Source organism: Macrobrachium nipponense, chromosome 1 (assembly GCF_015104395.2).
Source record: "Macrobrachium nipponense isolate FS-2020 chromosome 1, ASM1510439v2, whole genome shotgun sequence".
Taxonomy (NCBI): Eukaryota; Metazoa; Arthropoda; class Malacostraca; order Decapoda; family Palaemonidae; genus Macrobrachium; species Macrobrachium nipponense.
Genome location: NC_087200.1, coordinates 14,864,869 through 14,879,330, shown reverse-complemented (window position 1 = coordinate 14,879,330; position 14,462 = coordinate 14,864,869). Strand labels below are relative to the sequence as shown.

The window sequence follows — 14,462 nt, the reverse complement described above, 5'->3', positions numbered from 1 at the left end:
TGATTTTTCTGGCACAGTGCTCCTCTGGCAAAAGCAACATCAGGCCTAGTGCAGTTTACTAGGGTACAGCAAGCTACCAACGATTCCTCCTTATTCTGTTGCACTACATTTTGTCATCTTCTGGGACTTCTTGTGTAAAATTCAAGGCTAAAGGAGTTGACAACCCTTTTGATTTAGCAAGATTTTGATTTATCAGCACTTCGTGAATGGAGTCTCTCTGATGGATCAGAATTGTTGATGGATCTTCTCTGATGTATTTAATGGAAAGAATAATATTTGAAGCCTCTCCTAGATCTTTTACGGGCATAATAATTCTTGAATTCTTTCTTGAAATAAGTAACATCTTATGAATTTCCAACAATGATATAATCATCTACATAAACTCCAACAATGGTTGCGTTTGCTTCATTGTAGTAGTAGACACATTGTTCAAATTCAGATCTAATCGATTTCCTTGAGTCCGCTGTTGAGGTAGGCTGAATCTACATCAAGCTGTTCAACAAACTATGCATTTTCAGCAGCTGAGGCCAATAGCGGTCTAATGCTTGGTTTTCTCACTACAAGGGCATTAGTCTCTGGATTAGTCATCCCCAACTGGGGTTCCGCAGAACCTTAAGGTTCTGTGAACGATCGCCTGGGGTTCCGTGAGAATTCAAGTTTTATTTAATTATTTCTTATTTATATGTTATTTTTGTCGTTATACAAGCCGTGAGAAATCGTTGGGCCATAATTTGTTTTATTACATCATATCGTGCGAGATTCTTTTTCCTCAGTTTTACTAAAGATAAATAAGTATTACAAATGCTTATATATATATATATATATATATATATATATATATATATATATATATATATATATATATTTATTTATATATATATATATGGGGTTCCTTGGGATAAGAAAAATTGTCTCAGGGGTTCCTCAAAGTGACAAAGGTTGGGAACCACTAATCTAGATGGTCCACGCCAGGTGTTAGGCAGAATTCTTTGGTCACTATAAGTCTTGCTTTGTGTATCATTACCTCACCAAGTTCGTTGTATTTTCTTCTGAATACCTGCAATCAATCACTTTATGTCCTGTTGGTCTTGGCACTACTTTCCAGGTGTCCATGCTTTCCGATCTTTCCATTTCTTGCAGCAGGGCAGCTTCCCACTTGTCCTTGTCAGGTCAAGTGAGTGCTTCTCCGACTGTCAATGAATCTTTTGGCAAATGCTTGAAATCTGTCTTGGCATTACAGCAATGGCACTTCTTTGGTTTCCTCGTCCTTTGAGACCTTCTCAAATTGGGTTCCTCATCATGGTTCTCTTGATTTTCTTGATTGTTTTCCTGGTTTCTATTGTTGGTCTCATCATCAGAGAAAAAGGTCCTCCCTCAGCCTAGCCCAAGCTTATTCACAGTCAAACACTTTGATCAATTTTAGGTCGTCACCTTCGAGGTTTCTCCTATTCCACAGCACAAATGGAAGCTCGTTTATGCCCGCTGACATTGTTCTGTTCTTGACGTAATTTGCACAAAGCATGGCTTAGGTCTAGGATTTTTGTGGTACCCCAGACTCCGTCATCATGCATCTTGGTATGGCCGGTAAACTCTGGTTTAGGCGTTCAGCTCCTTCAATATAGATGAGGAATGTGTGGCATTGTCAGCCGTCTCTCTATTCCCTTTTCTGTAAAGGCCCCCATACACTGAACGATTGTCTGAACAACTGTCTGTATCGTTCGCAAAAACACTGTGTATGGGCTTGTCTGAATGCAAAAGTGGGCGGAGCTTCGTGTCTGAACGATCTCAGTGGGAATCTGTCATGACCAGGTTGCTGGCTTGCGACTTAAGTCTGGCATACACAGATCGTTCAATGTATGTTTGTCTCTTCTAGAGTTGGTGCCATGTCTTCTTGAGACAAAATCAAGAATAGTGTGTGTGGGTCGATAATGACAATCATTCAGTGTATGGGGGCCTTAAGAAAAACTGATATACTGACTCTTGTGTTTTCTCTCTGCCCTGGCCATTTACTCCTTGAATTTCTCCATTGTTTCACTTCTCTTCTTCATAAGCAATTTCACTGCACTGTGACTGGCCGTCCAAAAAGGTGGTAACGTGGTGGCTCAGGAATCTGACAAATATTACTATGTACTATTTCTAGCGCTTTACTACTCCTTGAATCACTTGCAGGTCTTGGCTTCTTTTTGGACTTACCTTCCATGCATGTTGTGCAGTCTTCCAGTTTAAACCCTTTGCTTTACAAAACTTCATGTTAGGCTAATACATGTCCATATCCTCCGTGCCACAAATTTACTGATGCTCTGTTCCCTGTAATTTCTGTCTTCATTCTTGTGTTTCGTTTCCTTGTCAAATTTTCTTGGCTTTGCATTGATATATATCTTTGCTGCTTCATCCCAGTATCCTTTCAACAATACTTCTTTCACATCTTTCACTTGTTTAACCCCTTTGTAAGTAACTATAGTAGATTCACATCAAGCTTGCACCTGATATCTAGGCCAGTCCCTTACGACTCTCCTGATTGACCGTTGATAAGCCAATCACAGAGCTGGAACCTCTCAGTCTCTCTCGAGAGTTCACGTAGGCAGGATGTATGCTCCATCTCTCCTGAGGGATACTTTTGAAAGACGCATGCCTCAGGAGAGATGGTGCCCATGTGATTGGCTTATCAGCAGCCAATCAGGAGCGTCGTAAGGGACTGATGTAGACATCTGATGCGCGGTTGATGTGAGTCTACTATAGTTTGCAACCCTTTTTATCAATTCTCCTTTTCGACATCAAGTTTAGATCTATATTTGGAGTATAGTATACATACTTCTTTTAAGGTTAGCTCATATCCACCATACTGGTCTTTCATTCTCATAATCACTTCTCCTCTCCCGAAGACAGAAGACTTCTTTCCGTCACCCCCACTGTACGTTATCTGTGATGCCACTGTCAAAATCAACAAGTATGTCTTTATGAGGTGTCACGTGATCACTAGCACCAAAATCCAAGTTCCTTATTAATTTGGAATTTTCTTCTTTCACCGATGATTTGTTTGCAATTGCATTCGCTTTTTCTGTCTTTTCACTTTCATTTTCAACGACAGGAACAATTGCCTTTGTATTTATTTTGGTTTTGGCAACTTTTACTGTTAGCTCCGCTTTCTCTGATTCGCTTTCACCGTCTTCGTCACTATCATATTGTGCTTTCTTCCCTGATAATTTCTTCTTGATTCTTTTATTTATTTTTTTTTGTCTCCCGTCTTGTATCGCCTTTCTTCCTTGCCTCTACTCTCTTCCTTATCTCTTCTTTCCTCAAAATTTGGACAAGTTCTCACTATATGTCCAGGCTGGCTACAGGCATAGCAGACAAATCTTTCTTCTACCTTGGAGTCTCTTGCGCCATCTTCTCTTCGGTAAATTGTGCTTGAATTTCCAGTGTCTTTTCTTGAACCTCTTCTGTAGCTGGTTTTATAGGCCGAAGATTCCTCTTTCTGTTCTTGCCTCGAGTTCATCTTGCCTCTCCTCGAAAAGCATGATTGACTTTACATTTTTGATATTCAAAATCTTCAATTTTGAGAGAGTGAACTTCTATCACCAGAATCACACATCTATAACCCCTCAGTGGAATGACAGAGAATCGAACTCGCTGCCACTGAGGTGGTGCTCCAACACCACACTGACCACGCTACTGAGGCACTTTTCAGAATTGTGACTTCAAAACAATTTGATACTTGGGAATATGTTTAAGACCTCTTAGTACAAATACAGCCACCGCTGAGTCTCCAAGACCAAGTTCAGCTCCCAATAGGAAGGGAGAGTGGTGAGATGGGGTGAAAAATAAAATGTAAAAAATAATGTATATTAGTGTCTAATCCATGGTTTTTGAGATCATTGGGATGAACAGAGACAATTATACATTTTTGGGAAAGGGAATTTCCACTATGATCAAAATTGCCTCTGATAACATCTAAAAAAAATGACTCAACATAGATACTGAAGAGTCTCCAATTTTGTTATTATTATTAAGTGTTGGTCTGTCACAGTCATCCCATTCATCAGGGTGGTATTTATAGTGTGGGGTTCTGGGTTGCATTCTGCCTCCTTAGGAGTCCATCGCTTTTCTTACTATGTGCGTTATTTCCAGGAGCACACTCTTCTGCATGAGTCCTGGAGATACATTCAGCATCTAGTTTTTTCCAGATTCCTTTACGGGGAACTTGGGATCGTGCCTAATATTCCTGTGATTATGGGTACAATTTCCATTGGCATATCCTATATCCTTCTTATTTCTATTTTCAAATCTTGATACTTATGAATTTTTCTCTTTCTTTCTCATTTACTCTGGTGTCCCATGGTATTGCGATATCGATGGGTGATACTTCTTGGTTGTGTCAATCAGTGTCACGTCTAGTCTATTTGCCTGTTTCATCTTATCTGTTCTGATACCATGGTCCCAGAAGATCTTTGCTGGATCGTCTTCTATCGCTCCCTCAGGATGGTGCTCATACCACTTATTATTGCCAGGTAGCTGGTGCTTCTTGCACAGGCTCCAGTGGAGGGCTTTTGCTGCTGAATCATGCCTCTTTTTGTACTTGTTCTGAGCAAGTACCGGACATTCGCTTGCTATGTGGTTTTTGGTCTCGTTTTTCATATTGCAATTCCTGCATATGGGTGAGATGTTATTTCCATCTATCGTTCTTTGAATATATCTGGTTCTTAGGGCCTGATCTTGTGCCGCTGTTAGCATTCCTTCTGTTTCCTACTTGAGTTCTCCCCTCTGTAGCCATTGCCATGTTTCATCGCTGGCCAGTTCTTTAGTCTGTCAAATGTACTGTCCATGCTTTGGTTTGTTGAGCCATTCTTCTTTTCTATTTGTCATTCTTCTGTCTGTATATTTCTGGGTCTTCGTCTACCTTTATCAGTCCTTCTTCCCATGCACTCCTTAGCTACTCGTCTTCACTGGTTGACTCAGTCCTCTATACTCAGTAGTCCTCTCCCTCCTTCCTTTCATGTTATGTATAGCCTGTCCGTATTTGCTCTTGGGTGTAGTGCTTTGTGTATTGCCGTGTATTTCCTAGTTTTCTGGTCTATGTTGCAGAGTTCAGCCTTCGTTCACTCCACCACTCCTGCGCTGCATCTTTTACTGGTACTGCCCGTGTTTATGGCTCTCATAATATTTCCGGCGTTCAGTTTTGACTTGAGTATCACCTTAAGTCTCTGCTAATATTCTTTCCTGATCGTGTCCTCCATCTCTTGGTGTTTTATATCCTCTCCTTCTATTATTCCCAGGTATTTGTGTCCTGTCTCATCTATATGCTTGATGCTATTCCCATCTGGTAGCTTTATCCCTTCAGTCCTTGTCACTTTACCTTTTTGTATGTTGACCAAAGCGCATTTTTCTATTCCAAACTCCATCCTGATGTCCTTAGATACAATCCTTATTATTATTATTATTATTATTATTATCATTACTATTATTTTTATTATTATTCGAACGTTCAATTTCAAGCAGGTTGCAGAAATACCACCGAGATCGTCAAAGAAATCAAATTTTACTTCCATAAATAATTACAATAATATATGAGAAAATTACATATATATACACCAACGCAAATAAGAACTAAAACGGAAAATAAAAGATGATGCCTCATAGTAGATGACCAAGGGCAGTTAGAGCGGTTGGACAGCAAAATAAAAAAAAGGAGAGGAAGTGGAAACGGAGGTGAAGTAAAAGGCTAAATCAAATGAATATATGAATTATCTATTTATTTAGCAGACGACTGGAATGAATACCATGCAAAGGTTAGGGCCGCTTAAGAAACCTCATGAACGCTTTATTTATACTTAACATGCCAATATTTGTAGGGGAAAAAAAAACCCACTTCAGATGCTCAACGAATATTCAGTAAACTAAAACAGCGAAATTCACACACGTAAGTAACGTACAATAGTTTTTTTTTTTGTAACTATACAATGCGAATCAACTTACTTCTCTCTGATCCAACTCACTAGATGACCCTTGCAGCTAGATTCGTTCCACTTCCTCTTCAACTCCCATTCCGTCTGGTGTGAATTTCACTTTTACCAGATAATGCTCAACTAACCTCCAGCTACTCTTCTTTCCACTACTGCATCCATTAACCTGCTTTTCCATCTGATTTGTACATACACTTGATTTGGTGAAATCTCATCCGCGCCATTTTCTCTTTTCAAAGTTTATTTATCAACATTTTTCTTCACAAATCATGCACAGTTATCAGACACTCTCTTTCCCTCAGACACCTCCACAGCACTGTCACTACATATCCTCATTAACTCCAGGAACTAAATGTGCTGCCCAGAACACCCTATCTTTCTGTATCATCTAATTCTGCATGCAAATCACCTAGAAGTATTACACTTGACCCTTTCAGGTTCTCCAAACCCAGCATGACATAGATTCAGACTCCTAAAAATGCTCTCTTTGAATAATCTTACACTCTTTGCTACAACTTCTTGTGAAAGCATTCATCCATACATCACACTTGTTTCTCACCCGCCTCCAGTGTCTCCTTGATACACTCAAACTCCCCCAGACATGATCATTCTCCGTCCTTCTCATTTCTGAAAGCGTTGGCCTTTCGCCTTTGTCTTCCCTGGTGCCATAATATCCAGCTTTCTCCATTGAAAGATACATGCTATCAAGCATTTCCCATCTTCTGTACCATGGGTTAGTTCATTCAAAACCCCCAAGGTGTATAATAATTGTTTCTGCTTTCTTTTGTGTTTTATACAAATCCTCTCCTTCACTTAAGAGTTCACTCACCTAACTCAACTCACTAAGTTATCAGCAATACAAGCCATAGCGTAATGATTACTCGAACAGTTCCTTATATCAGTGTAGTATAGTCTATCATGTCTTGTGCTGTTTATTTATGCTAAGAGAACGTAATACTCAAGCAGCAGTAGTTACACATGGTCGCACTGAACACAATAATGACTTGATATACTTGCTTAACCAAGTCTCATTATATACATTTACTCCGGATTACTTAGATTGCAAGGTCAAGAGGACCCACACGGCACAGTTCAGGCCCACATACACAGAAAAGCAATACTTTATGTATCATATAATACCACTAAATCAGTAATAAATGGGCAGGGTTTTAGTTTGCAAACTACGTACATCCGACGAATGAATTAATTGCACATGAACCATCCAAACAGTAGGGGAGACAGATTTCTGAATATTTAGTTTTTATTATGATTTATCAAAAGAGAAACATTATGCAGGGGATGCTAAACCAGTGAACGAGCGCCTGTGTCAACTCAAAAACTTGTCAGTCCTTGGCATTAATAACAAACTGAATGCAATGATTTTAGCAAAATGTATAACAGAACCAATGTTTGAAAAACATGTTTAAGTAGAAATTCATTATCATTAATTATCAATACAAAATGCAATAATTTCATAATGGTGCGGAACAACCCTAATGTGTCGCCAAGTAATGCCGCACAACACCCACTGCTATCCAGAAAGTTATGTTAAAGGTTATTATGATAATAGGAATAATTATGGACCTATACAGTCTTAGGACTCTATGCGGAATATGATACTGAAATGGAGAAAACACCCTGACAACACAGAGCTGGTCTTTCACGATCAACCTTGTCTTTGAGAAAGCCCCTTTTCTCGATATTGGCTCAACGGCAATGGACACCTCGTCCCGGACGAATATGTGTAGCAAGATGTTAACGAACAGCATGAATTTGATGAAGAAGAACCAGAAGTCAAAGAGTTTCATTTCTGCCGTCACTGGCAAGGATCTACTCGTGTTAGAGAACAGGGTGTAAAGAATGAGAAGGGTTGTCAAGGCAGTCGTCGCCCTGGCTGTAACTTGCTCCAGCTGAAAGAAGAGAGTCGCCCAACTGACGAGCAGCAATAGGGTTGAGGGAACGAAAGCAGTTAACAGGATGTAGCCCGGTCGACGCTGAAGCTTGAAAACCAGTTCCATCCTGTTATTGTCGTCACGGATTCTTCCCGAGACATCCGTCACTGAATACAGGCTGAGCTCTCCGGGTCCTGAGTATTGGAACGAATCCTCTTTAGGAGAAAATACCACGTAACCTCCGTAAATGGCTGCCAACTGGATGCCAATTGAACACTTCTGGATATCAAAAGGATATCCAAATAGTCTGAAGCCACACACAAACCTTGCTGTGTAATGGTCAGTGATTGTAAAAGCGTTTTCAGAACCTGGGTACGTCAGTTCTGCAAGAAAAAAGTAAGAAATAGAGACAGAATTCTTGAGGGCACTTACTTATCATTTAAAATTATCATCACCAATTTTTGTCAGAATGAACATGGAATTACTCTAGGCATTTCTCCTCATATTATCAGGTAATGATTCATTCTCAGACATTCTTCAACTCTGAGTCTCTCAAAGAACCAGTGCCCATAATTTCAAAATGTGTTATATTATGTTAATCAAAAGGCCTTGCTGCAAGTTTTTCTTTCTGATTACAACAATAACTGTAGTGTAAAGCTTTGTTTAAAATCGTTTATATTAACTTAAATCTTAGCTCTCTTGCTGTTACTTACCCATTGCCAGATTGTTGAAATCAACTTCTGTAGCATTATTTGTGGTTAAGATGGTCAAGTGGCTCTCCAATAGTTCCTTCCTGCCATTTTCTATGTTTAACAGTTGATAAGTAGGCCTCCAAATGCTGTCGGCTTCTTCGCTCGTCAAGGTGGTTCCTCTCGCAGTTTTCCCTAAATGTTTCAAGGTCACTCTGGGATCAACCCATGTCAGATTGACCCTGAATTCTAAGGTAATTGCCATATTCATGTCATCTACTTGAGTAATGCGAGACAACTGGATTTTTGTGCTCAACCGCAGTGGCGCTCCTCCTGGACCTGTTGGAGGAATATTTTTCTGATACAGGTCATCAATGAGAATCCGATTGCACCCTTGCTCACCACTGCCATCATCACATTCAGTACGCAAGTTGCAACGCAGTTCCTGAGGAATGCAATGGCCAGATTTACACATGAATGTATTCTCTAGACAGGAGGATAAACTAAGTTCTAGGGCTTGGCCTTTTGCTTTGCCACACATTTCGTTCTCAACGATCCACGTATTTTGCCCAACAGGATATTGCCTGGCAGACATCGTCACCATTTCCATATATGTTATTTGTTCTATGGCACTCATTAGCTTCCAACTTGTAGAACTATTGTCCCATACTATTGCTAGATCATAGTAATTCAGAAAAACAGGACGATTGTTGTGATGACCATCAATACGAAATCTTGAATGAAGTTCATGTTCAAAGCACAAGCCTCTCAGACGCAAGAAATTATATCTGTGTGCATGACAAGCACCATAGTTCTTTGATAGTTTGGAGCAACTCTCATCGTTATAATGACCCTTTGTGGTCAGGACTGCACAATCAAACGAACTACCTCCTGATGGAAAAGATAGGGCAAAATTCAAGTATGATATTACCGTATTTGTAGACACATCTCGCCAAACATTACCCTCACATTCATTTTTTAGACCTAGCCAGAGCTTAGCGCCTCTTCCTGAGGTACTAGCGTCTTGAAAGTCCAGAAGAGCTTGTGTGAGAGCACGATTCTCTTCTGCATCCACTGGAACAGCGATGGAATGATTCAGAAGTTTGCAGATTTCAACTGTTCTTTGGAAACTACGTTGCTCAGGAAGTATAACGAAGTACTTATCTGATTTCCTGTGGGTGTTATACATCTATTTTAGTATGAACTAATACCAGTTCCTTCATAAGAAATATCTTCAAGCATTGTATTTATACATGGTATGAAAAGTACAAAAAAATGAATGAAATAAGCAGGGTTATTTGTGTTATTCATTATATGTTTGTTTCTTCTATGTATCGAAGGTAAGGCATTAAAGAAAATATACTATGATTTTAGTAATTTCTATGTACAAATGGGAAAACCAAAACAAAATGGTAACAGGAAAAATGTTCTTCAAGAAATGGGCTCTATGCAAGAGCATCTAATTACTTTGGAAATTTCTGGTTATTAGTACATAGATGATTCTCAATGTTATGGGCAAATTCTCTCACCAACATGTGGTAGCAGCTACAAACTGCCAGAATATAATTCCAGATAGGCCGTTTTAAATGCATTTGTTGCATATCACTTTGCCCTGATAATAAAAAATCCTGCCTTACATTTTTTTTATACTTCAGGTTTTTGCCCTGTATCAGACCAACATACCTGCATAGCGTCGATATATTTTGCCATTCTTCTTGTGCGTCAGAATTCTCAAATTGTGCATGATCTGAGTGGAAGAATTCCCGTTTATCAATATTACTGCAAGTAGCTACCTCATGGACTTCACTCGAAGTCAGCACACTATCCCAAAAGATGAGCTCAGCTATGTCTCCAATCATAACCTGGTGTTGTTTGAAAAAGGGAAGAAGATTGTTGTGAAGTCTGGAGACCAAAAGTATGCTAGGGAAACAACATGAAAAAATTCTAAGTGGACCCTTTAAACATATGTAAGAGAAAACATTTCATTATAACAGAACTTGAAGACATACGACTTATTTCATGTAGAACTTATCAAATATAAGAATAGGTTGCATTTGCTAATTATGTTGTGGATTCCACAGATACACCAGAACTTTATTCAAAGTGGCCCTGTCTCTACCTGCCCACTTCCTTTCTCTCTAACCTGCCTGTCTACAAACCGATTGTTCAAAAGATGTCGATTCTTATCAGGGCTAACACTGCAACATTGAGACAGAGCAATGCAGGAAGTCATGCCTCCTTGTTACATCAAAGCAACGGAATATGCTCAGTCCTAGAGCAGTTCCTCCCAGATCATTATTACCTCGCAGAGAAGGTCCATAAGTTAATGCTCTTTTCATGACGCAATTTAGGCATAACTTATAGTTTTTGCAGCATCCCTTCGACCCCTAGCTGCGCCCACTTTCAACCTTTTACTTGACCTCCACTTCTGCTTCCTTTCTCCCATCTCCGACCTCTCAGGAATGGAGGTAGGGTAAAATGCTACAGAGTGGGTGCAACTAGAGGCCAAAGAGATGCTGCAGACACAACTTAGTAGTCATTCATTTTTGAGCTGACTGAAAAAATATTAAGCTAAGGTTAATGAGCCACTTATGAAAACTCATTAATGCTTTATTTGATGTAGCAACACATTTGTAAAAAACACTCAACAATTAAAAGAAACGCATTCGATAAACTAAACCAGCAAAACTCTCACATTTGAATAAATTTCCAAAAAATATATAATACATTTATCATAGCTATACGATGCAACTCAACTTGCTCCCTAACGAAAATAATTTTTTAGTGCTTATATCTTTCATTTGTTTGAGAACTACCGTGTAAAAACATAACAGTATCAAGGAAATGGTGTAGATTATACTAGACAAATAGAAGTGATAAAAATAGAGAAAAAAAAATTCTGGGTACTCGCCGACAATGGCAACCCTGACAACAGCGATGGTAACATACAGGGCCTACCTAATAAAATGAAGATGAATGATGGCGTAGGTACTGTAAAGGCTTTCTGATGAAATGTCAGAATGGTCACCAGGGTCATCCTCAGAGGTTGGACGCGGTGGAGGAGACCCAAGGGAAGGGGACAGCGACAGCTGATGAAGTCACGAGCTGACAAAGTTGAAGACTGAAGATCATCAATAGTGGACAGTTGTTCCTTTTCCTCCTTCTAGAAGAACCGTAATTGGCAGTTGTCTCCTTTACCTTCTGAGTTCACCTTACACCTGCTATTTCGGTAACTTTGCCTCAGATGTTATGATTTATGCTGAACACTTTACTAAACTTCTCCTATGTCCACTTCAGAGGTTCAGCTTCTTACTCTTGTTCATCTTTCTCCTACGACTTCAACAACTTAATCAGATCTTCAAGCTCTATGTTTGTCAGCTTAACATCCCCTTCAAGATACTCAATGACTGTCATTGATCATGTCCTACACTCTATCACCACTTAACATGTCCTGTAGAATCTATGATCCTCTACACCTTGCCGTTGACAACCAGAAGCCACCGAAGTCATTCTTGGCCTCCCTCCACACATTCTTCCGGTAGGCATCCACTGTTTCCAATTTCAATTCATCCACTGCTCCCCAGACTAATGTAACTGCATCCACAATGGTGAATGTTTTCTTGCAGGCCATGATGGGTCACCGTCAATAGCTTCGCAGACCATAAGGAAGACCTGTTTAGTGTAGGTCGCCTTGATACAGTGAATGGTGCCTTGGTTGAGGGGTTGGATAAGCACAGGTGCTTTGGGAGGCACAACTCAGTCTTTGATGAATGGGATGAGGGTGGCCCGGAGCCTTGCAAGTAATCCAGAGTGCTTTGAAATGCAGGCCTTCTTTCTCTTAATGATCTTGACTATAGAGATAGGACATTCATTGAACCACTAAATAAATGGAACTGCAGTGATCCATGCCCCTTGGTGTTGTGTTGTTGGTATACAGGAAGAAGCCTCTTGATCTAATTCTCAAGAGCATGGGAATTTTTCACTTGGTACTAAATGCTAGTCTTTACCATATGGCCAATCAGAGTTAGCGTCTCTTTCCACGTTTTAATGCTTGGTGCCTGCTTTGAACATTGATGGATATTGGTCAAGCTAGGTGTTTCTTCCAGGAGAGGCCTGTTTTGACACAATCAAACACCTGTCTAGAATCGTAGCCTTCATTTCTGATCAGTGGGAAATATGTTGGTAGCCTCTTTCTCGGCAGATACTGGTTCTCCTATTATTTCTATTCTTCAGGTTAAATCAGTGTCTGAATCGATTTCACGGTCCTCTGCTGGTTACAAATGGTTTGGTTCCCTCTTTAATATAATCCTTATGGCTGCATTGCTCATACAAGGTAAGGCCTTCTGCTTAGAAGGTTGCTGCTGATAGGGGCCCGCTTTTTTGTCATGTCCTCTATCCACAAGCTCTGTGCTTTTCTTATCTTAATAAAGACTTTATCCCATATTGCAGAACTCACTTTTGCATTCACAGGCAGAGTAGTGATCCTTTCATGAATGCTTTGCCTTAATTTGAAGATTGTATGAATCAACAATTTGCTCTTCTTCAATTTCCTAGAGATCTCAGCAAAAGATCTGTTTTCAGTTTCAGTCATATCTAACACATTTTCTGCTTAAGCAGACACATATTGGAAGTTCTTGTGCTTGCTCCCACTACCATTGGAAACATTTCTTTGAAGTCAATACACAGGTTTAGTATAAAGCTTCTTTGTAACAAAGAAACAATGAAGCACACAGACGGCATGGGAAATCTGCTGCAGGAGAAGGCTACACGCATAGAGTGAGTGGAGTGCAGTATTGTGGTGGTGGTTAACACTTGGAAGGAAAATGGAAATGCATGAGTAAATCTGGACAGAACAAAGGTAACGTGCGGCTGTTAGCGTCACCTGACGCTCTAGTTTTAAAATCAAATAGCAAGTCATCACCAATGATGGCCTTCCTCTATCCTGGCATTTTACATATGATTCATGCACTCCTTAAACTTCCAACGCCATAAGACTAATAATAATCAATAGAACTGTTCCTTTTATTAGTGTAGCTTGTCAGTGCCATTTTGTGCTGATTTCCTTTAACTAAGAGAACGCACTAACATTCAAGCTACTGTGTTAACAGATGCCCTTGCTGAACAAAGTTTTAATACTATTCTTAATATTTACATTAACCTTGTATTATTATGATTCAAATGTCAAACTAACGCAGACAGCATAGTTTATGTCCATATATACAAAAAGCAACACTTTTTATATTATATTATATAATACCATGGAATCATCAATATGTTTAGGCCAAAGGCCAAGGACTGGCCCCCTATCGTGATGAATGAGCATGATTTTAAAACACAGAAAACATATCATTTATACTGAAATACTAACTCATACATAAAATACATTTAAGCAGGCTTCACATGTATAATAAAGCATGATGATAATCTTTCAATATGTGGGTCATCTCTCTGTATTTCCCTTTACCTCGCCTTACTTCTTCCTATGAACACCATGTTCTTTTGAAGCTTGAATTTCAAGTCAATGGCCTCTTTGGTGTACTTGTTCCATATGAATAGGTTCCATCTTCTGAATATAATAATAATAATGATAATAATAATAATAACTGATATAACTAATGAATATTTATATACAATTGTATAAATTTGTATCTTTGAAAAACTCAACTAAATTTAAAACACAGTAATTGTCATCTAAGATCTCACAACAGTGCTTCCTTGCAGGTGAGAGGTAGGCTACCTATGACGCACACGATGACAGAATTCACAACCCACAAGCATGTGCTCCTCTGCCAGGCCAGCACTACAGTGGACCCTTACTGGCGGATTACTTTTCTCAAATAAAAAACTAAGAGTTCAAGATGTGCGGCCAATTTTACGATGAGAAAGTCGTGTTTCATAGCCTCTATTAATGTTGTTAGATT

The 14,462-nt window shown here is 39.4% G+C and overlaps 1 protein-coding gene across 1 annotated transcript; it reads right to left on the bottom strand.

Annotated features, from left to right (window-relative positions):
• Window positions 1-5,516: 5,516 nt before the first annotated feature.
• Window positions 5,517-11,614, bottom strand: LOC135219149 (uncharacterized). Its single transcript, XM_064255662.1, has 4 exons — window positions 11,500-11,614; window positions 10,225-10,403; window positions 8,566-9,713; window positions 5,517-8,235 (listed from the first exon to the last, which is right to left on the bottom strand). Exons 2-4 carry the CDS (start codon window positions 10,398-10,400, stop codon window positions 7,454-7,456), a joined length of 2,106 nt encoding a protein of 701 aa, XP_064111732.1. The 5' UTR covers window positions 10,401-10,403; window positions 11,500-11,614; the 3' UTR covers window positions 5,517-7,453.
• Between the last annotated feature and the right edge of the window lie 2,848 nt (window positions 11,615-14,462).